Source organism: Apodemus sylvaticus, chromosome 22 (assembly GCF_947179515.1).
Source record: "Apodemus sylvaticus chromosome 22, mApoSyl1.1, whole genome shotgun sequence".
Taxonomy (NCBI): domain Eukaryota; kingdom Metazoa; phylum Chordata; class Mammalia; order Rodentia; family Muridae; genus Apodemus; species Apodemus sylvaticus.
Window position 1 is genome coordinate 41,685,223 of NC_067493.1, and position 22,538 is coordinate 41,707,760.

General features: G+C 48.0%; 1 protein-coding gene across 1 annotated transcript; it reads left to right on the forward strand.

The window, feature by feature from the left end:
* Slc15a4 (solute carrier family 15 member 4) lies at positions 1-21,849 on the forward strand. Its single transcript, XM_052167730.1, has 8 exons — positions 1-593; positions 8,314-8,603; positions 12,545-12,713; positions 13,054-13,131; positions 13,416-13,584; positions 15,692-15,847; positions 17,197-17,355; positions 20,768-21,849. The coding sequence occupies exons 1-8, from the start codon at positions 36-38 to the stop codon at positions 20,914-20,916; spliced, it is 1,728 nt and encodes a 575-aa protein (XP_052023690.1). The 5' UTR covers positions 1-35; the 3' UTR covers positions 20,917-21,849.
* The last annotated feature ends 689 nt before the right edge of the window (positions 21,850-22,538 follow it).

Sequence of the window (22,538 nt, forward strand, 5' to 3'; positions counted from 1 at the left end):
GAGAGTCCGGCTACCCGGTCTTTAGAGAACTGGCCATGGAGGGCGAGCGGGCGCCGCTCTTAGGTTCGCGGCGTGCGGCGCCGGTGGCGCCGGCGGCCGGGGTGTTTGCGGGGCGGCGCGCGGCGTGCGGGGCGGTGCTGTTGGCCGAGCTGCTGGAGCGCGCGGCCTTCTACGGCGTCACGGCCAACCTGGTGTTATTCTTGAATGGCGCGCCGTTCAACTGGGAGGGCGCGCAGGCCAGCCAGGCGCTGCTGCTCTTCATGGGCCTTACCTACCTGGGCTCCCCGTTCGGGGGCTGGCTCGCCGACGCGCGGCTCGGCCGGGCGCGCGCCATCCTGCTCAGCCTGGCGCTCTACCTGCTGGGCATGCTGGCCTTCCCGCTGCTGGCCGGGTCCCGCTCGCGCTCCTTTCTCTGCGGGGACCCGCGCCCGGAGCTCGTGCGCAACTGTTCGGCTCCCTTCCCTAACGGAACGGCGGTGTGTCCCGATGTCGCCGCGCGCCGCTGTGCTCCCGCCACCTTCGCGGGTCTTGTGCTCGTGGGACTCGGTGTGGCCACGGTCAAGGCCAACATCACGCCCTTCGGCGCGGATCAGGTGAGCCGGACCCACCCAGGTCCTCCCGGTTTTGTGCCTGCACCACCTGCCCACCACGCCTGCCTGAACCTAAGCTTTGGTTTTGCAAGGTGTCCACAGGACTGACTGGCCTGGTACCCGGTGTATCTGCACCTGTCCCCAGGGTTCTCTCCACTGATGGGGGAAAAAAAGGAGCCGCCCCAAACACCTAAACCTACATCCCCACTTGACTGTGCACTGACTTCCTTGGAGAGTGGGAAGGAAACCCATCAGCCCCAGCACCCGAGTGGGTAGGAGGAAGAGCAAGGCTTCCTCATCCGTATGAGGGGGAAGCCCATGAATAGAACCCATTCCACACTGGGCTCTAGGTTCAGGACTAAGAGGGAGTACAACCCCGTCCCACGCCCAGCGCACCGCTGTTCACATCTGCACTTGCAACTGGTAGGGGACTGTAGGAGAGAGAACCACACCCACCCTCTGCTCTGGGGAGCTTTCTTTTTCACTTTTTCTTTTTTTTCTCTCTCTCCTTTTTTTTTTTTTTTTTTTTTTTTTTTGGTGTGGGTGGTAGTCCTCGAATAGACAGGAGAAAGCTGTATAAACAGGTGTGATCTGGGTAGTAAGGAAGAGTTGAGGTGGGATTTATTCATGATGTAATGGCCATTGTGGTTTTAAGGCGAAGGGACGTTCCATTGGTGGAGTCATTTGAGTTGAGCTCTGAAAGAGGAAAGGTTGGAAGTTGTGATTCAGAGGACAGACATGTACAGAGGCTCTGTCACTGGCCCAGCACCCCCTCTACAATGTTACGGGCAAGCACTTGGTTTCCATCTTCACTGCTTTAAGTAAGCTTTGGGGTTGGGGTGTGTGGGAAAGACTAGCATCGTGCTGTTACTCTGACATTCAAGAACAGGAGATGAGGGAGCCAGAGCTTCGGAGAGCAGAAGTGATCTCCAAGGGCCTGGGTGCCACAGCTGCTCTGCTTCCCGTTTTTTAGGGGACTCCCATGCTAAGAATGGTTCTAGTGGTCAAATGCAAATAGAGTATTTTTGTAAGCAGTGGAAATTATGTGGGGTTTGAGTGTCAGGCTCTCTGGATAAAGCTTCTTAAGGTCCCATTCTTTCCTGCTTTCTCATCCATCGCCCCTGTTTCCCATGGAGCTGTAAAACCTAGTAAAGCAGAGGCTAGATGACTCCGAAAACCTCACACATGTTGTCCTGTTTCAGAAAGATCGCAGAGAGCTGTCAGAGAGTGGGTGTGGCAGGAGGAGGGAGGGTGAGAGCACAGCTCAGGCTGCAGCTGGTCTGAGGAGAGAGGTGTGGCCTAGAGTGGAGGCTGTGGCCTGACCTGAAGGGTTGCACTCAGATGTGGGAGGGGGCTGTAGGGAGTGCTAGAGGGTTATTTTTGAGCTACAGAGAAGGTGAGCCCTGGGTCTAGGTACAAAACTGACCCTTAAGAGGCTGAAATTGAAGTCAGCGGAGTGAAGTCATCTGCTCAGAGTAGCACCACGAATGTAGGACTGGGCGGTGCTTACATGGCTGGCCATTTCAGAGAGGACACAATCTCAACTGTATCAGTAGTAGTAGCGATTTCAGTATTTAAGAGTTTGAGGCCAGAGGGTGGCCATGTCACACATGATTGACTACCAAGCAAGCAAGACTGTGGGTCATACAAGTAAAATGTAAACAGAAGAAGTAGTTGCTATTTGAGAGTTCTGGAGTTCTGAAAGGTGTTTCTCAAACTTCTAAGACAGACTCCTGGCCTTGACCTCTGTTCCACTAGTGCACATTAGCTCTGTCCTTTAAGCCTAGGCGTGGTGGTTTACATGAAGTGGCCCTCATAGGCCTCATGTATTTGCATACTTGATCCCTAGTTGGTGACTGGAGGAAGTATGGGGTGGGCCTTACTTTTGAGATTGGAGCTGCTGCTCTAGTCAGCGGTCTGCTCTGTCAGAATGGACTTGACCTATGAGCCCAAAATACACCGCCCTTCTCTAAGGTTGCCTTGGTCATGGTGTCTCTCACAGCAGCAGACAGGTAAGCTACACACTGGCCATACCACGTCAGGTGTACCCATGACTGCATCCCAGCTTGAGTGGTTGGAGCTTCACGGTGTACACTGGGCTCCTTAGACTTTCTACTCACAGCTCCCTTTCATCTGAGAACTTATGTGACTCTGAGATAGAAAGTAGATATCCAGATAAATAGGAGCTGGCATCAGCCATGTCAGATTCATTTTAAAAACAGTTCTTTTACCATTTATTAAAGATGAAATCCAATTTGTGTAGTAATGAGATGCATGTTTATGTAACTTGATAACAATCCAAAGACATAGTAACACCATCTTTGAAAGCTGAAGTGTGATGGCTGGTAGGGAAATATCCTAATGGCTCTTTGAAATTAAGCCATTATGCTTCTGAAAGAACAGAAAAACATTCTCTGTGCAGTGGAAACAGTGCAGCTCTTAGCATGTTGGCCTCAGATGAAGCCAGGGTGTGCCAGGCAGCATTTGTTGGCATCGTGAAGAGTGTCAGTGTGTGAAGTGTAAAGTGCAGGTGGCACTTGTACAGAGTCAGGACTGCCAGGAACATCTCGGGTCCATTGCACATTTGATTCTGAATTAAGTTTTGGTCCTTGTGCACTCAGAAGCCTGTCACCGTTGCCATGCTTCACACACATACAATTGGAGAAGCTTTGGTTGTAGTGTGCATGGGGTGACTGTCACAGCCCAGCTGCTCAGCAGGTGTTAAGGGAACAGATAGGATGCAGTGTATCTTAGAGTCAGTGCTCTCCAATAGATGCTAGATCAATGATTCGCACTTCTAACACCCACTGGATGGCTCCAGTTAGAGTCACTGAGTGGGTGCAGTGTGCACATTTAACTGTAGGTAAAAGTAGGTGCTCTTGCACAGTGTAAGTGCTACTGTCTCCAGTATCTCCACACTTATAATCCTGGGAAGAGACCCTTCTGGATGCCAGGACCCTAGAGAAACTTGACAGCCACTTTGGGTGTGGTCAGTGACTGGTTCTATAGTGGTCTTCTTTTCCGTTTATGGTTTTTGTTATATTTTTGAGACAGGGTCTCAGGGTAGCTCAGGCTAGGCCAGCTTCTAATTCACTAGTTGAAGATGACTTTGGGATTGGTTAGGGGATTTTTGATTTGATTTGATTGGAAAGGGGGCATTTGAAATGTAAATAAAGAATATATCTAGCTGGGCGGTGGTGGTGCACACTTTTAATCCCAGCACTTGGGAGGCAGAGGCAGGCGGATTTCTGAGTTTGAGGCTAGCCTGGTCTACAGAGTGAGTTCCAGGACAGCCAGGACGATACTGAGAAACCCTGTCTTGAAAAACCAAAAACAAACAGCAACAACAAAAAAACCCAAAACCAAAACAAAAAAAAAAAAAACCAATAAATTTATCTAATAAAAAATTTAGAAAAAAAAAAGATGACTTTGAACTCCTGGTACTCCTCCCCCTGCCCAAGTCCTGCCCTTCCCCTACCACCCTTGGCTATTTATTTATGAATGACTAGGGTTTTTTCTGTGTAGCCCATTCGGTCTTCAAACCCACTAAGCAGCCCAGATGCTCCTTCCAACCTGTAACAACCTCTGACTGCAGCTTTGAGAAGTGTGTGCCACCATGCCAGGCCTCCAGTGTTTTTTGGTTTGGTTTGGTTTTTGAGTTCTGTTCTTGCTCTATAACCAAGCTGGCCTGGAAATCCATGTAAAGCCCAAGCTGGCATCAGACTCATTGTGATCCTCCTGCTTCTGTTTGTGGAATGTTGGAAGTTTGGGTACGTGTACTCCACCCATGGCCTCTCTAAAAGTCCTTGTTTTGATTGCTTAGGATGTTTGTACGATGGCCTACACATCAGATGTGGGTGATGTTCTTAGGTGTGCTGGTGCCGTTGTGACAGCCTAGAAAAGTGGTGGTATTTTTAGGAGATTCTCAGTCAAAGAGTGTGTATGTATGTTGGTGTGTGTGTGTGTGTGTGTGTGTGTGTGTGTATAAACTCCCTCTCATTCACACATTTGTTTGTTTTGTTTTTGAGACAAAGTCTATCTGTAGCTGGCTTGGAACTCAGAGATTTACCTACCTCTGCCTCTTTTATGTGTGTGTTCATGGCTATGGTGTACATGTTGAAGTTAGAACAACCTGTAAGAGTGAGTTCTCTCCTATCATTTAGATTCTGGGGATGGAGTTTGGGTTTTCAAGCTTGTTGAGAATACCTTTACCTGGTTATCAGTTATCGTGTTGGCCTAGGATGTTATTTTTTAATAGGAAGAAAAAGCTAAAGAGAAGGGTTCATCCTAGTTTTTTTCCAACTTTTTTGTAACTTTGGAATATTTAAATAAAAAGTAGGGTGCAGTCCTTCTGGTGATGAATGGCTGACCTTAGTGCAGTCTGTTCATTCATCTGTAAAAATGCTATTCACCCACAGCACAAGAGTTAGGTTCCCATGGGTGCTGAGAGCACCACAGGATGTGAAGGATGCTCACACATCCAGTGAGCTGACACGGGCTGTAGGGCAGGGCAGAGATGGCTTTACAACTCTGAATATACAAGAGATGGTTGGCCACACTTAGGTTCAGTTTGTGGTGTGTAAATGATATCTTTAGTAAGAAGCTGGGAACCTTTGGAGGCATTTGCTCTCTGCTGCCTCAAGACTGCTCCTTGAGGGAGATTTCAAGGCCTCCCTTGTTCTTAACATGTCTGCTGCTTTGCACAAGAAGCCAGATGGCTGGAAGGTGCTATGCCTATGTTTTCTGCAAGAGGTCAGTTCTTGGTGGCCTTTCCCTCCTGTAAGAGCAGTGTGCTGCTGTCTTTAAGATGCTTCTGCTTTTCTGGCTGGTGCTGCCTCTTGTCTCTGGATTTAGCCCCAGAGTGGCTTTCTCATATGGAAGGTGGGCCTGACTGTGGCAGTGAGCAGGAATACCAGGTCAGTTCACAGGGAGTGTAGAAGCTGTAAAGTCACTCTCAAAGGTGGCTTATTTTAAGGCAGAATTCATCTGCCCTTTACTTTCCACAGTGCTTATGAATTACCAAAGGTCGTTGTCATTCTTGATTGGTGAGTATTCAAAAAAGTAAGCTGAGTGCTAGGTGCTTGTCCATATTCCAGTACTTGGAAGGCAGGGACAGGGGGATCCAGAGTTTGAAGCCAGCCTCAGCTACATAGGAAGTTGGAGCCCAGCCTGGGTTACTCTAGACCCTAAACCAACAAGCACTGAAAACAAAATTAAAAATAGCCAAAAGAGGAAGCTGCTGTGCAGACAGACAATGCTGCCACCCTTGTTTGGTTTAGTTTACGCTCTGACTCCTCTGTAGCCGGCAGGCATTCTTTGCTTCAGCAGAGATTCTGAGTGCTAGGATTATGCTGAAGCATTGGTCAGGACTTGGGGATAGTGTTTGTCCCAGTGGGGAGAGGTTGTGCTCCTGGGTATCTGATTGCTTTCCCCTGTCTAAACCCATACTCCCTTCTGCCCTGCTGGCCTCTCTTCTCTTTGGCTTTGGTGCTTTTGTGGGGCGTTGGCTGGGGCATATGAAGAGTATGATCAGTCTTAGCAGGCATGTGGTAAAGTCATGGGACTGGTACATGGGGAAGCTGTGGCTTTTTGCCAAGGGCAGAGAGAGGCATGTGACAGCTCAGTTTGCTGGCCTGTGGCTACTGAAGCCCTGGGAGTAGGCCTCTGTTTAATGAAGCAGCTGTGGCTGGTAACCCTTGGACAGTGAAGTCAGTTGACCACCAAGTTCACAGAAGGACATAAGGACTTTAAAGGTTCTTATGTCAGGTCAATTGACTAAGTATTCCCTTACTGTTTTGGAGGATGAGTTGTTTCTATGAATGTGGGAAGATGTATGTGGTCCTGCTATGTGTAATGGGAAGGGCCTGGGACATCTCAGTTAGTATGTGTAATGTTACCTGTAACGTGGACATTTGAGGCAGTGGATCATACAAGCCCAGGAGTTTGAGACCAACCTAGGCAACTGATCCCATGTCCAAAGAAGTGTGCTTTTGTTTTTGTTTCTTGTGTAAAGTGGCCTCTTTTCTCTCAAGGTTGCTAAAACAGTGACATGTCTATGTGGTGTTTATACATACAGTTTATGAAGTGTATAAATAAAGAATAAAGTATATGTGTGGGTTTTATTTTCTCTATTTCTTGCTCATGGTTTTTTCTTTTGGCCTGCCTCCACTGGTCATGGACATTGATAGCCACCGTTGGGTAACATTTAAAGACATTGTGTCCCAGCTGTCAGAAACTAAATATAAACTGTTCTGTGGTGATGTCTACCTTTAGAGTGGGGCCTTTGTTCAGAACTGATGTGTAGGACAACAAAATGCTTGTGGTTTGTTAGTCAGTCGGAAATGGAGTTTAGTGGTAAAGGACTTGGCTAACATCGCAAGGACCTGTGTTCAGTCCCTAACCTCGAAAAAAGAAAAGAACAAACCAACAACTTGGACTTTCAATTTGATGTGATTGTAACCCTCTAACTGAATTTAAATACAGGATTTGCAGAGGCAGTGCTGTCATTTGGAGTTTAATAATTGTGAGGGTATACTCAGTTTTGACTCAGTTTGCATTCTTACCTTAATCTTAGATACTCTATGGGGAGCCGTGAGTACCAAGCAGAAGCCTTTATACTTGGTAGCTTTCTTCCTGTTTGAAGCTTGTTACTAGGCAGAGGAGCTTGCTGTGTGGACCAGAAGACAGATGTACTGTGGAGTCAGTTTTTATGCCCGTTTCTATCCATTAAGGAGAAGGCTGGTGAAGTATGTGTCTGTGTATGCTCAGGATCAGTCTTTGGCTTGTTTGCTCAAGACAGTTTGTGAAATGAAACTGTCCAGAATCACACTGAGCTGGACTGGGCCCATTCTCATAGCGTTCATGGTAGATGTAAACACAACAGGTGAAAAAGCAGGGTTGGGCCTGTGGGCCCAGGTGGGATCTGCAGAAGGCCTGCATGGGGGCTGAAGGGGAGAGTCAACTGGGGCTAATTTTAAGCATTTCTTCAATGTGCTAATGAGATCCTCTTTGCAGCTCAGCCAGGCTTCCGCTCGTGATTCTTCTTAATGCTGGGATTCTAGGTGTACACCACTGGATAACCTTTCTAATCTAAAGCTAGCTCGTTCTTCTCTTAACTGTGCTTATAGCATAGTTGTATACTTATCAAAGACTCTGGTGCTTGGGCTCCATGCAGGAGTGGTGCCTTGCCTCCAGGCAAGCCTTACTATGCATGGGGCCAGAGCCTGCTTGGTAGGCTTTCATAGTACTTGTATTGAGTTTAGTGAGGTCTGAAGCACAGTATACCATGTATGCTCCTGTTATGATGACGATGAGTCTGTGGGCTAGGCTGGGCCAGGCTGCGGGTTCTGGACCCTATTTCAAGGATCATTCCCGGAGGCTTCATGGTAGGTGGTCAGCTTGAGTACAAGCACTTGTTGGCATTTGGAGAGGCATCCAGCTTCTGGAGGGATGGAGTGTAAGATGGCTTTTGTCAGGAGCCTGGCTGAATCTGTAAACAGCATTTTGACTATGTCTTACCATCAGAAAGAGCAAGAACTTGAGATCCTGTGTATCTGCTCTCAATTTGTAGATGATCAGGTGCTAGGTAGGTGTGGTGACAGGGCATATAGCTGCTGTGGGTGGTTGGGAGGTCATTACCTATGAAACACTACAGTTATGTTTAAGAGTAAACAGAAAATGTAGATCACATTTTCTTATGTTTTTCTCTTCTCTCGTACTTTAGGTTAAAGATCGAGGTCCAGAAGCCACTCGGAGATTTTTCAATTGGTTTTACTGGAGCATTAATCTGGGAGCAATCCTGTCATTAGGAGGTATTGCCTATATTCAGCAGAATGTGAGCTTTCTCACAGGCTACCTGATTCCCACGGTCTGCGTGGCCATTGCTTTCCTGGTCTTCCTCTGTGGCCAGAGTGTCTTCATCACCAAGCCTCCTGACGGCAGTGCCTTCACTGACATGTTCAGGATTCTGACTTACAGCTGCTGCTCCCAGAGAGGAGGGCAGCGGAGAAATGGGTGAGTGACACAGCTCCTTGCTCCCTGCAGAGAAAGTCCCAGCTGAGGCCTGGGCTGTGTGGTTTGTGGCCAGTCTTCAAGCTCACTTCATTCAGGAAGTGTGTGGTGTAAACCCCTCCATTAGGGTAGCAGAGCCCCGAGTTCAACACTCTGCCCAACTCTTTCACTGCCAACATGGGTGAGGATTTCTTGCTGCTGGATAGCAGATTTTGAAGGTAGATATCTGATCTGCAGCAGATATCATGGAGACACGCTAACATAGAAGTATGTTAACGCGAACTTAGGCTGTCATGTACGTTGTGGGTACTTGTCTCAAAAGGAAGTTGTTGTCTCTCACCTTGTTCAACAGTTTCCCTTGACCAGGGCCGTGCCGTCTACTTTGTAATAGAGGGACACATAAACATAGCTTGAGATGCACTTGGCAACCCCTTTACCCTTACTAGAATGGGGCTTGCATAGCCTAAGTGCTGAAGGTCCCAAGCCTGGAACTTTCAGAAATAGCCATGTCCTGAGCTCTGCCCCCTTCTGCTGATGGCGATCCATGGACCTGCCCAATGTAAGTTAATGAAGTCCAGAAATCATCCAATGATGCTTCTATGTTGTTTGCAGGCTGCTATATATAGTCAACTGGTTACTTGACTGTGGTTGTGAAGTAAGAGAGACTGTAGTATTGTAGCCACCAGAGCAGTCAAGGGATAGAAAACCAAGGTCCAGGGACCTTGGTGGTCAACTCCCTACCTGTGATTTGCTGAATCTAAGGATTCCCAGTAGTTACTGAGACAGGTAGATTCCTTGTCCATAGGATTTCCCGTGGGATGGCCCTGTTTGCCAAAGTATTCTGTGGATACTTAGTGTATTTGTGTATTCTGCACCTCCTTGTGTGCTTGTCTGTGCCTGACATTGGTATACTGGAAGCCTTTTTGTGGCTTTTTGTCTGAAGCTACAGTGTGACTCATGTGGCTCTGCTGATGGCACATGAGTCCCTTGGGTGAAATCTGACGGTCCCAACTCCCTTCATGCTGGGAAGTCTGTGTGCTCTGGCAGCTTTCAGACCCTGTCTAGAGGGGAATTAACACTAGAAGAACTTGCAAAGCTGGGCACCACCCAGTTCCAGCACACCCTGGTTTTTGTAAAACAGAAGCTTTGTTGTGGACCTTACCTGTTTCTAATCTAGGTTGATCACTGTGGGGTTAGGACAGCCTTTAGCAGATATCCCTGATGAGGGCCTTTCAGCCAGGGGTCAGCATTGCTCCAGGACCTGTGGACTTTCGGTGCACACATGGCGCAGAAATAGTGAGACTGAACAGTCTGCCTTCTCTGAGCTTCAGCTTGGCAAGTCTCCGACCAAACTAAGACAGCTAAGTTGTAGTAACTTGCTGTGGGCCCTGGCAGTTCAGGGACTAATGTTGGAGTGTCTGACTTTAATGTTTGCCTAGGGGAGCTGGACTGCTCTCAGGATTATTGAGGCCTCAGTACAGTGACGTGCACAAGTCCCTTAGCAGCCTAGGACCCGATGAGGCCTGCCACTGCTGCTACCAGGGATGCCTAGAGCAGGATTGAAGAGCCAGGAAGTGCCACACCACACACCTGTTCACCACACACCTGTTCTCATGGGTCTGACTCTTGGCCCAGTCCCTGTGTGTCGACTCTGAATGGGTTTGGAGGGAGATGTGCTGCTTTTAGATGAGACCTGACAGTCTGAGTTCACATCATCGTGTCCTCATAGTATAATAGAACAGGCTCAGGGGCTTTTTTTTGTTTTTTCCTCAGTGACTTCAAATGGAGTCTGTGATAAGGCACCTAGCCTTTCAGAGCCTGAACACACAGCCATGTGGACACATAGGTAAAGGGAAACTGAGTCACAGCCTTCATGGGAGGAGCAGTGGGCTCTTGTCTGTGACTGTGGGGCACCTTATGTCACAACATAGAGTACTAACTGTGCAAGTGGACTAGAAACTTTTTTCTGAGACAGGGTTTCAAGTAGCCCAGGTTGGCTCTGCACTTGCTTCCTATCTCTAAGTGATTCTCCTGCATCAACCTTGTTAGCACTAGAGTTACACGTGTGCTACTTCACCTGGTGATTGGGAGGCTTTAATGCAGTGGTTCTCAACCTTCCTCAGGTTGTGAACCTTTAATACAGTTACTCAGGTTTTGTTGACCCTCAACCAAAACATTATTTTCATTGCTACTTTATAATTTTGCTACTGTTATGAATTTTAATATGAATAACTGATATGTGATCCCTGTGAAAGGGTCACTCAACCCCCAAGAGGGTCCAGACCTACAGGTTGAGGACCATTGCTTTACACACCTCCTGGTTAATTAGCTTTAAAGTAACTTAATGATACACAACACTGAGAGCTGTGGTACTAGGGGTAGGGGATTTGGTTCTTGGCATCAATGTGTTCCAGAGATATAATAGTTCAGAGACATACCATATGTTCATCATTGGTAGTGTCTGTATCAAATACACTAAGGGGACCTTAGATAAATAGGAATTTGAAGGAGTTAGATGTCCTCAGATGAAGAGAAATAAGTCTAGGCACCTGTGACTAGGATTCGCCTAGTCCTGTGGTACTGCACAGGCAGCAGGTATTTACCTCATCAGAATTTGGCTAAAATGCTGAGTAAGGTACAGGTTTTAGTCTTTCCATCTTCTCCAACTTGGAATACACAGATTAAGAGCATCCACTTTATAAAATAAAAATAAGGGACCGGAGAGACAGCTCAGTGGTTAAGAGCACCTGCTGATTTCCAAAGGGCTTGGATTTGGTCCCTACCACCACAGTCTTCCACAGTTCTGGTTCTTGGGGCTCCATTGCCCTCTTCTGAACTCTGAGCGCACCAGGCACATCTATAGTACACTTGACATATATACAGGCAAGCTGGTTGTGTTGGCACATGCTCTTAATTATAGCAAAGACTGGCAGATCTCTGACTTTGAGGCCAGCTTGGTCTGTATTGTAGCAAGTTCCAGGACAGCCAGGGCTCCATAGTGAGGCCCTGTCTCTAAAGCCAAAACATACATATACACCAGCCACACATACAAAATAGGAAAAATATTCAAGTAATTTAAAATGTGACAATTTAGGGAAATCAGGCCTAGGGTTATAAACTTGTATGCAGACAACTGCCAAAGTCTGGAGTTGGGAGGCTCTCAGTGGGTTTAAGTGTCTTATGTTGGTTTGGGTTATGCAGGGAACAGTGCAGGAAGTTGTGCAGCTGGGGAAGACTGTCGATACCTGGAGAGCCTCACTTATTTTTTGAAAACTGCAGATGGAGAGGCAGGGATGTTCATTTGGACTGTGTCCCACAGCTATGAATAAGTTGTGGTTGTCCAGGCATGCACCTGTAAGCCAAGATGGCCTCATTTCAGTCCTGACCCCAACTCTTAGGTATTGAGATCTTGACACAGTTCTTGTTTAATCTGTGTCCTAACTTCCTCTTTGAAATGGTAAGAGCCTTGCAGGACTCCAGGCTTGTGATAAAGATGAATGAATGAGTTACCTTTTCTATCACCCTAGTGTAGTGCCCATCATGGCTCTTCTCTCTAGATTGATGTTCATCCCAGAGGCAGATGTTGCTTTTCCAGACCCTTGAGTGTCTACTTGCTTGATAAACTAGTGTAGTCACAAGAAAAATTTGGATTGCTCAGATTGCTGTCAGCTGCATAGAAGTCCAGGTAACATTGCTGCTCTGTGGAGCTGCATGAGGTTGAGATGCCCCCACCCCCTTGTGGGTAGAGTGGACACAGTTATCCTTTCCTTTCCAAGGGTCCCGTGGTCAGCCACAGGAGCTGTGCGTGCTGTGTACAGTTAGTCATAGGAGGACTTAAAGCAGGCAGTGCAGAGAGCTGCTTTCCCACCCCAGACGTGATTTGTTACCAGAGCATTGTCACTGGGGGTGGAAGTAAACTAATTCCTTCATTTTGTTTCCCAAAGTGAAGGCCTTGGAGTCTTTCAGCAATCTTCTAAACACAGTCTGTTTGATTCATGTAAGATGTCGCGTGGAGGGCCGTTCACGGAGGACAAAGTGGAAGATGTAAAAGCCCTGGTCAAGATTGTGCCCGTGTTCTTGGCTCTGATTCCTTACTGGACAGTGTATTTCCAAGTGAGTGCTGACCCAGCCTTGTGCTGATGTCGCAGTGCAGGGCTCAGGGTTTTCCAACAGTTACCATAGTTTCCAGTCATGGACTCAGGTTGGCTGCTTTGTGTTACAAAACCTTTCCCAAGAAGCAGCTGAGAATTAGTGTGTTTCTGGTTTTCTGGATCCCCCAGCTTCTCATTTGGTTGCCTGGAAGCTTTTCTCAAAGAGACTGTATGGTGTGACTCAATAAGTTCATGCTGATTCTGAGAGGAGTTGCCTCACCTCAGCTAGAGGAGGGAGGGTGTGTGTGTAGACTTGGAGAGGCCCTGCTGGCTTACCTGCATCATCTGCTTTCTTTATCCAGATGCAGACCACATATGTTTTACAGAGTCTTCATTTGAAGATTCCAGAAATCTCAAGTATCACCACCACCCATCACACGGTAAGAGACCTGGAGGTGGCAGGTGCAGCTGCAGCTGCAGCAGGTAGAACTGCTGTCCACACTGTCACTAGAACTAGTTCCTAGTTTCAGCCTGCTGAGATTGGATTGGCAGGTGCCATTAAACACTAGTACTGTCAGATTCAGCCCTCCCCCAGCTTAGCGCACCCTTGTTGCCAGGCAGTATCTCTAGTTGAAGCACTTGTCATGGTACGGTAGCACCACGAAGCACATGCATGGGTGGTAGGGAAACTGCTGTACTGTAGCTAATGCCATGCTGTGTGCAGCTGCCTGCAGCTTGGCTCACCATGTTTGATGCGGTGCTCATCCTCCTGCTCATCCCGCTGAAGGACAAGCTAGTGGACCCGGTGCTGAGGAGACACGGCCTGCTCCCATCCTCCCTGAAGAGGATTGCCGTGGGGATGTTCTTCGTCATGTGCTCTGCCTTTGCTGCAGGTGAGCCACCATTTCTCTGGGCCCCTCTTCTCCTCTCTCCCAGTGCGGTTTCTGCAGCATGCAGAAGCAAGTGTATTGTGCTGAAGGCACTGGGTAGTCAGTGACTCTTCATCAAGTGTCATTTTCTTCTCAAGGACAAACTTTGCTGAATAGACTTGCCTTGCACTGCCCCATCCTGCAGGCCAACCCTCCGTGTAGAGTGGAAATGAAAGGAGATTCTGTGCAGGCATCTGACTTTCACAGTTGGTGAAGCCACCAGTGTCCCAGCATGGAGAAAAAGGATCTCTGGGATTGTTCCAGGTTCCTGGGCCGCTCCCAACAAAAGTCTCAACAGCTGGTTTGTTTTTGTTTTTTTTCAAGACAGGGTTTCTCTGTGTAGCCCTGGCTGTCCTAGAACTCACTTTGTAGACCAGGATGGCCTCGAACTCAGAAATCCACCTGCCTCTGCCTCCCAAGTGCTGAGATTAAAGGCGTTTGCCACCACCGCCTGGCTAAGTCTCAACAGCTGAAGAGCTAGTTCCTCGGGTCCCACTCCACAGTCCAGCATGGGACAGTGTCCTAAGACACTCCTGTTCCTCCCATTCTTTCTATCTGCTGATGAGGCAGGGGTCTGCTCTCCTTTCCAGGAGCAGCAGGTGCTCTAAACTGCTGAGCCATCTTCTCAGCCCCTCTTTCATGTTTAATGGTGAAAAAATAATAATGCCAAGGATTTGCCTGTAGTTACAGCTATACCATGTTTATTATGCTTAGTGAAGGGTCCCCCCCCCCTTTTTTTACTTAAAATTTTTATTTTATATGTATATGGGGGGGGAGTTGTGCAGACCACAGCATGTGTGTGGAGATTCAGAGGTCAACATGCCTGACTTTTCCCCTTCTACCATGTGGGTTATAGAAATAAAACTCAGGTCATCAGACTTGGTGGCCGCACCTTCACCCATTGAACTGTCTCACTGGGTCAGAACTTTGATTTCCACTTGATCTGAAAGTCACTTGGGACTTTTAGCATTTCACTTTGGTACTGAGGTTTGTGTTTGTGGTTTTGTTAGTGATGGTTTGTTTTGTTTTATTCATTTATTCATTTATGTATTCATTTATGTTTTTTTGAGACAGGGTTTCTTGAAACTTTGCTGTAGGTAGCCCTTGCTGTCCTGGAACTTACTCTGTAGACCAGGCTGACCCTTAAACTCAGAAATCCACCTGCCTCTGCCTCCCAAGTGCTGGGATTAAAGGCGTGCGCTACCACTGCCTGGCAATGGTTTGTTTTGTAGAGTTGAGGGAGATCCTGTGTTGGAGGCTTGGTGGTACCAGCTTTTGGTACATAGGGTTCCAGTGTGCTGTCCCCCAAGTCTTCCTTTCAGGTTTCTGCTATGCTGTTCTTCTCCTGGGCCTCAGCATTCTGTGCTTTATTTTGGTTCTGCCCACAGCTTCACTTTTATTTTCTTGAACTGAGGCAAGTTTTTGAGCTTTGTCTAGAGACCTGGGCCCATTTATTTCAAGGACTGCACATGGGGTAGTTCAGCATTTTCTTTTCGTGTATATGCCTGTGGCAGTGTCTTTGGGGACTTCCATTGCTTACAGGAGCATGGGTAACTTCGCAGTGGCTATGCCATTAAGGAAGTATCTTTTTTTCCAGTGAACGTTAGTTATACAGATTCTTATGCATCTTCCCAGTTTTAAAAAAATGGGGGGCTGGAGAGATGGCGCAGCAGTTAAGGTCACCCACCTGCTGCTCTTGCTTAGGTCCTAAGTTCAATTCCCAGCAACCGCATGGTGGTTCTCAATCCTATAATGAGAGCTGATGACCTCTTCTGGTATGCGGGTATATATGCAGATAGAGCACTCATGCATAAAATAAATAAACCTTAAAAAGATGAACAGAATGAGTGGCCCAAACACTTGAGGGTGAAACTAATCATAGTGAGTATCTGTCATATGCTCTGGTGATGAAGAGGTGGATGATGTGACTGGGATTTGCCTAGGAAGCTGTCATGGTCACCCTCCTTTCTTGCTTGCACCTTTCAGGATTGTTGATTAATTCCTGTAATACACTGCAGACTTAGATTAATGTCATTATTAAGTGCTATACTAACTTGATTCTTAATTCCAGGAATCCTGGAGAGTAAAAGGCTGGACCTGGTAAAAGAGAAGACCATCAACCAGACCATTGGTGGTGTGGTATACCACGCTGCCGATTTGCCCATCTGGTGGCAGATCCCACAGTATGTGCTCATTGGCATCAGTGAGATATTTGCAAGTATAGCAGGTGAGACTGTGAATGCTGGTGGCATCTGGGCCTGTTTGTATTATACCTTGCAGTGTGCTGAGCAGGACCACGGTGTCCTTTGTATGGGAGAGTGTGGGGGAGTTGTCTCTTAGAGCATGACCCAGGAAATAGTAGTCCTTAGTCCTGAGTCTAAGGCTGTCCTGTTTGTCTCATAGGAATGAGGGGGGAGTTACTGTGGATGGTTCTGCTGGACCTCGTGTCCCCAAACTTTACAGAGCACAACTGTGCTGCTGATACAGCTTACATACATGAAAGAGCAAACCTGACTTACAGAGCTTGTTCTCATGGGCCTCTGTCATTAGTGAGACGCTGCAGGGACAAGGCTTGGGCAGGTTGGCTCGTGCAGCAGTGGGAAGAGAGAAACATGCTGCCACCTTACCTCTCAAACCCTGGCAGATTTCTGTGACTACTGACAGTGGGCTTTGCTTTATCTTTGCCCCGCCTGGTCACTGGGAATGTAAGTTTATAAGTACTTGAACCTATTACGCTGTGTTAGCTGTGAGGTAGGGATCCCGATAGAGGATCCTACCCCATTCAAGTCTGGACTTTTAAGATTTGTTCATTATGTGTTGCCCATATGTACGTATGTATACCACATATATCCAAGTCCCCATGGAGGATAGAAAAGGGCATCAGATCCCTTAGAACTAGAGTTACACAGGGTTGTGAGCCTCCATGAATGCTCTGGAAATAGAATCCTGGTCTTTTGCAAGAGCATTTAGTGCTCTTAAATACTGAGCAGCTATCTCTCCAGCTCCCTAACTCTGAGATTTTGAGAAAGGATCGAATACTGCAGCCCCACTGTCCTCAAGCTTGCAGCAATACCCTGGCTACAGCCTGTTGAATGCTAGGATTTCAGGTATGAGACACCATGTCTGTCTTGTGACAAAACTTCTTATGAATATCTTACAAGTGAGAGTGCCAGTCTTCCTTGATGTGTTTTAAGAGCTCCCTTGAGGATGAGTGGCTACACCTAATGCTGACTTCTCCAACCACGTGTGTTTCCAAGGATGGTCCTCCTGAGAGTGTCCACACCCCAGTGGGATCCATGTATACCGGAAGTGGGGCACTGGGGAGCTGGCTCAGGGTAGCCAAGGTGATCTTTTTTTTTTTAAAGATTTATTTTTTTACCATATATAAGTACACTCTAGCTGTTTTTCTGACACTCCAGAAGAGGGTGTCAGATTTTATTACAGATGGTTGTGAGCCATCATGTGGTTGGTGGGATTTGAACTCAGGACCTTCGGAAGAGCAGTCAGTGCTCTTAACCGCTAAGCCATCTCTCCAGCCCCAAGGTGATCTTCTAAAAGTGACTTCCTTTTCTCTAGGTCTGGAATTTGCATACTCAGCTGCCCCGAAGTCCATGCAGAGCGCCATCATGGGACTCTTCTTCTTCTTCTCTGGCATTGGGTCCTTTGTGGGCTCAGGACTGTTGGCCCTGGTGTCTCTCAAGGCCATTGGATGGATGAGCAGTCATACAGACTTTGGTGAGATTTGATGTCGGGAGGGATGGGAAACCAGAGTGCTTGCTGTTGTTGTGGGTCTTGTGAAGAAGATCCACTCTGTCCCTAGAGGCCACTAGCCCAAACCCTGTTGAGGTTTGTGTTGAGTAGCACTGCCTTGTCAGCAGCTGCTATATCTAGCTTAGCACTCTCTGAGAGCTGGGTGAGAAGTGAGACCTGCATGTCAGCTCCTGTGTCAGCCTGCTCTTATGTTTTGGTTCCTGGCTGTTTGGTTTTCAGATGTTAGAAGGGTGGATAGTGCTTTGTCAGTGAACACTATTCTTGGTCAGTCTGCTGCTCCTGGAGGTAGCTTCTGGCTGTTGATCTGGGCAGCTCTGCAGTGCTGTGTGAACCAGGGGCTATAACAACCTTGCCTTTTAGATAAGTACATGTTCCCTATGCTGAAGTCTGTACTGTGAGCATTTGCCCAGTTTGGTCGCATTTAATCCACTTTTAATGCATAACTTTGGGAAAGTCAGGAATTTCTGTCTAGAAATTGTTGGATTCCTTTGAATCTTGGGGTAATGCTCAGAACCCCGAAACCTGCTTCTCCAACCTCCCTGGGTGCCTGTTACTGACTCTGTGGCTGTATTCTGCCAGTTGTAAAACCAGCCAGCTGTGCTGGAGCTTGCCCTTGCTCTCATCCCCCTGGGAGAGTGACATCCCTGGCGCAGTTGGACATCACAGGATTCTAGCTGTTAGTATAAAACATTTTCTATTCTATGTGCACCTATTACAGGCAGGTGTGAGAGACAGCTTTCAGAAGTCATTTGTCTCCTTTCTCTGTGGGATCTGGAGATCAAACTTAGGCTTGCATGGCAAGTGTCTTTATGCTGAGCCATCCTACCAGTCCACAATCAGGGTCTCACTCTGTAGCCCAGGGTTGCCTTAAAGTGCAGGCAGGAGTGCCATTCCTACTTAGGAGACCAGTTGTGCAAAAGATTGCAACCTCATGGGGACTCTCTAGCTCAGCTAGGGGACACTACATCAACCCTGATCACCTCATCTGTGAAAGTGCTAGTTCTGGGATTGTAGGTGTGAGCAACCTCACTGACTTAGGCTCTAGACACATTCTTTATGTGCAGAGTTGGCTGTTTTTGCTTATTCCCACTCCCAGTCTACTCCCTACCTTAATTTACTAATTTAGTCTTAGTGTTTTTCAGGATGGGAGGTCAAAGACAGAGTTTCTCTATATATAGCTTTTGCTGTCCTGGATCTCATTGTATAGACCAGGCTGGCCTTGAACTCACAGAGGTCCGCCTGCCTCTGCCTCCCAAGTGCTAGGATAAAAGGCATGAGCCACCACTATCAGGTATAATTTAGTGTCTTGTTGTTCCCAGTAGTTTCTGATACACTGCTCCTAAGCCTCTGCAGAGTCCTTTGATTGCTGTGTAGTCAGTGTGTGTTTAAGGGAGTGCTTAGCAGTGCCCAGCAGCTTCTCACTTTCGATTAGGGACTAGGGTCAGTGCTGGGCAAAACTGACGTAATCTGGTCTCTCTAGAAGGGACAGTAGCTCCAGGCCAGCACCCCTTCCTCCCACCATGTGCACAGCACCCTTCCCTCCCCCTCCTGTGTTAGCTTTCTTTCAGATGAGAAGGTGACCAGAGCTATGTGGTGTCCCTGGTGAGCTAGGGATTCCTAGTGAGGTTTCAGGGCTCCCTAGGCTTCCACTGCACACTTTCCTGCACGCTAGCCCCTTCCGCCACTCACCACTGTTCTCTAAATGGGAATGACACTCCTACAGCCCAGTACGAGCCAAGCACACTCCGTGCTGCGAGTACCGGTCAGTGCAGAGTCCTGTCCTATCTCCTCTCTCTGAGCACCCTGCCCCTGCCCAGGACACATTCTGTTCTTATAGAGTCACCATGGGACTCTCATCTCTTCTGAGAGGCTCCCTGTTGATCCAGAGTGTCATTCTCTCACAGAATATTGCAGTGGTTCTTGCGTAGTAGGTGCATATTTGAATTTTTTGCATATTCCCAAATGAGGCTAGACCTTGTAAGATGTAGTGTGCTTTCTGCTCTGAGGGGCCAGTGGTATGTTCATAACCACACAGTCCACTTGTCTCGTCAGCTTGACCACTGCACGTTAAGATGACACTGTTGGTGCCTTGTTACAGTTGCAGACAGACTCTAGAAGATGGCTGTGTCTGACCATGAGGAAGCAGGACAGAGCTGGGAACAGAACAAGGGCAAAACTTTTCCATTTAGTGAGTCAGTCTCTGGTCTGTGAAGTTCAGGAGAACAGGACTCTTCCCCTTTGGGGCAGACTTAGGGCTTTTGTCCTTCTCTGTGGATCATGTGCCTGCTTCTTGTGGGACCCTGTGTTGTGCTTGCCCATGTTACTTGAGAGACGTTGGCTGCTCATGAGCATCTGCTGAGGTAGTAAAGAGAGTTTAAAGTAACAACATGAGCTGTGCGACATTTCCCTTCTGTGTGATGGATGCTTCACCTAGAGTATGGAACTATGAATGATACCCGTGGAGACTCATGGGGACAGGAGGCAGGCTTTGTGAAGAGCCTGTGGCACCCTCAGTGCCCCTTTCATGCTGTGCCCAGCTGTCCTGCAGCCGCTGTCATGTATGTAGGTCCTGGATCTTTGGAGTAGTTCTTGAGGAGCAGTGATTTACAGGGGTGGGCGGCATTATAGCTAAGGCAGCATTATAGCTAATTCTGCTTTACACAGACCCAAGTCCTTATAGGTGCAGTCACAGGGGAAGCCACAGGCTCCATCCTGGCTGTTGAGCTCCACAGTCTGTGGCCCTGACCTGCACCGTCCTCCTCCTCTGGAATTTTGAGTGCTGTAAAAGCTGTACTACTACTTTTACAGTGAGACCGAGGTGTGTTCATTATAGCAGTGAGGGTTGTATAGATATGCGAGATTTGAAAGATGCTATGAAAAAGTAGTTTACTCTAGTGCAGTAGTTCTCAATCTGTGGGTTGACCTTTAGGATCGCATGTCAGATATTTACGTTATGAAAATGATTTTATAGTTGGGGTCACAGCATTAGGAAGGCCGAGAATCAGTGCTTTATTCCTCCTCAGAAGTGTCACTCAGTGCTAAATGTAGACAATGGCTTTAAGTGGAGTGGCAGGAGAGTACCCCAGAGAAAGGCAGAAGTGAGTCTTTGCCCTCATGGTCAGGGGCAAGAAGCTTCTCTCTCTCTCTCTCATATTGTCTGTATGGAGGAGAAAGTGCAAGCCATGAACATCTCTTGAGAGGCCTGAGGTGACATCCAAGCTCACAAGCCTTTCTCAGCGTCAGAGCGAGGGCTGGGACACCAAGGAGGGGAGAAGCAGGTGTCTAGTGCCCATTGCCCTCTCAGGTGGCCCAGAGCAAGTGAGAAGGTGCCCTGTCTGAGGAATAAACTCACCAGGAGGTGTCTGCTCATTCCTAGGGAACATCAACAGCTGCCACCTGCATTACTATTTCTTCCTGCTGGCCGCCATCCAGGGAGCTACACTGCTGCTCTTCCTTATTGTGTCTGTGAAGTACGACCGCCAGCGAGCCAGGACAGATGGGGGGCCAGCCAGCACGAGGACCTGATGCGGCCAGCCAGCGTGCCACAGGCTCTGCAGACTCTAAGGCCCCGGGGCTTGCTAACTACCAGGGCACTGCCAGCAAACAAAGTGAGGCTAGATTGTTGGTGTCCCAACTTGTGAACTTGCATGTTGTCTGGACTGGCTTCTCCCTTCCTGTGCCCGGAATGATGGTGGTGAGTGCCTTTCTGTGGCCCGTCTCATGTGCACTGCGCCTGCCAGGAGATGAGAATGTGGCTTCTGTCACTGAAGGTCCCTGCCAGTCCTGACCTGAGCCAGCCACGCTTTCTCTTTTAGAATCCTGGGTAGCCACTGTTCTGCTGCTGGCATCCTTACTGTTACTTCCTCATAGCATCTCCTTTAAGATTAGCAAGGGGTAGGAGGAGTCTCTTTAGAGATGAAACTGTGGTTGATGTCAAGAGAGACCCAGGAGCTGTGTCTGCTCCATTCATAGTCTCTTGTCACAGGTCTTGCTGATGCCAAGGCCTTTGTGGGTTTGTAGTATAGACTCATCTGCTCAGAAAGTCGGTTTTGTTGACTGAGATGAAGTGTTTCTTATTAGACTAGGCTGGCCTCAAACTTGGGGCTGCCTCCTGTCTGCTTCTTAGTGTTGAGATCTCAGATGTCTGTCACCATGGTCAGCAGGACTTAGGTCATGAATTACTGGTCTGCTTTAAGCACATGCATCAGTTGGGATCGAGGACACCATGTCCTCACTGAAACCAGACAGCAGCTGGCAGATAGACCAGGCCGATCTTTTCCGAGAACTTGACTTTGTAAGCATGGAGGCAGGTGGTGAGTGGGGAAAACACGGGAGCTGTTGGGCTAGTCACCCACCTTTGTATTGTTACTGACATATCCGGGGTTCTGAGTTTGTCAACTAAACTGTTCTGTGTGTTGCTATGTTTTGTATAATTTTATAAAAGCTTCTCAGACATGACACCAAGAGCTTCCTGGGTGATTTCTCCATACTCTGCATCAATCCAGCATCTTCCTGCAGGTTTATTTTCATGGCAGAAGCTGCTGCCAGCCAGCTCAGCCTTTCATTCTTTTGGCCAAGTGTTAGAGCCACAGTATTTGCGTACACTTCTGCCAGAAACCTGACTCTTGCCTCTCTCACACACCAGGATAAAAACCATCCACGCTATCCCTCGTTCTTGGCTTTCTGCAGAGGTTTGCCTCTATCTTAAAAGAGAAGCAGGGTGCTGAAGTCACTAACCTCCTGCTGTCATGATGTAGACTTTTCTGGGTTGGTGAGAAGGCCCAGTAGGTGCAGGTGCCCGTCACTAAGCCAGAAGCCGGCAGTCATGATGGTCGGAAGGAACCAGTTGTCCTGAGTTGTCCTCTCACCTCTACAGACCATGGTGTACAACCCTCGACCCCAAGTAAAACATGTAATATTCTGAAAGTAGGTTTTCTTCACAGGATCTTCTGTATTTGCATGAGAGAAGAAACTCTGCCTCCCATTTGTGTGTTCTGGACACACGGCGTGTGCTGGTCCTAGGCACCTCTGCTTTGACAGCCCAGGGAGCACCCTAAGTGAGACGAGTGGCAGCTGGGCAAGAGACCCTGCCTGGTGTGATGGACAGGGCCTGTGGGAGCTGGCTCCAAGCTCCTGGGGCTGAGTGT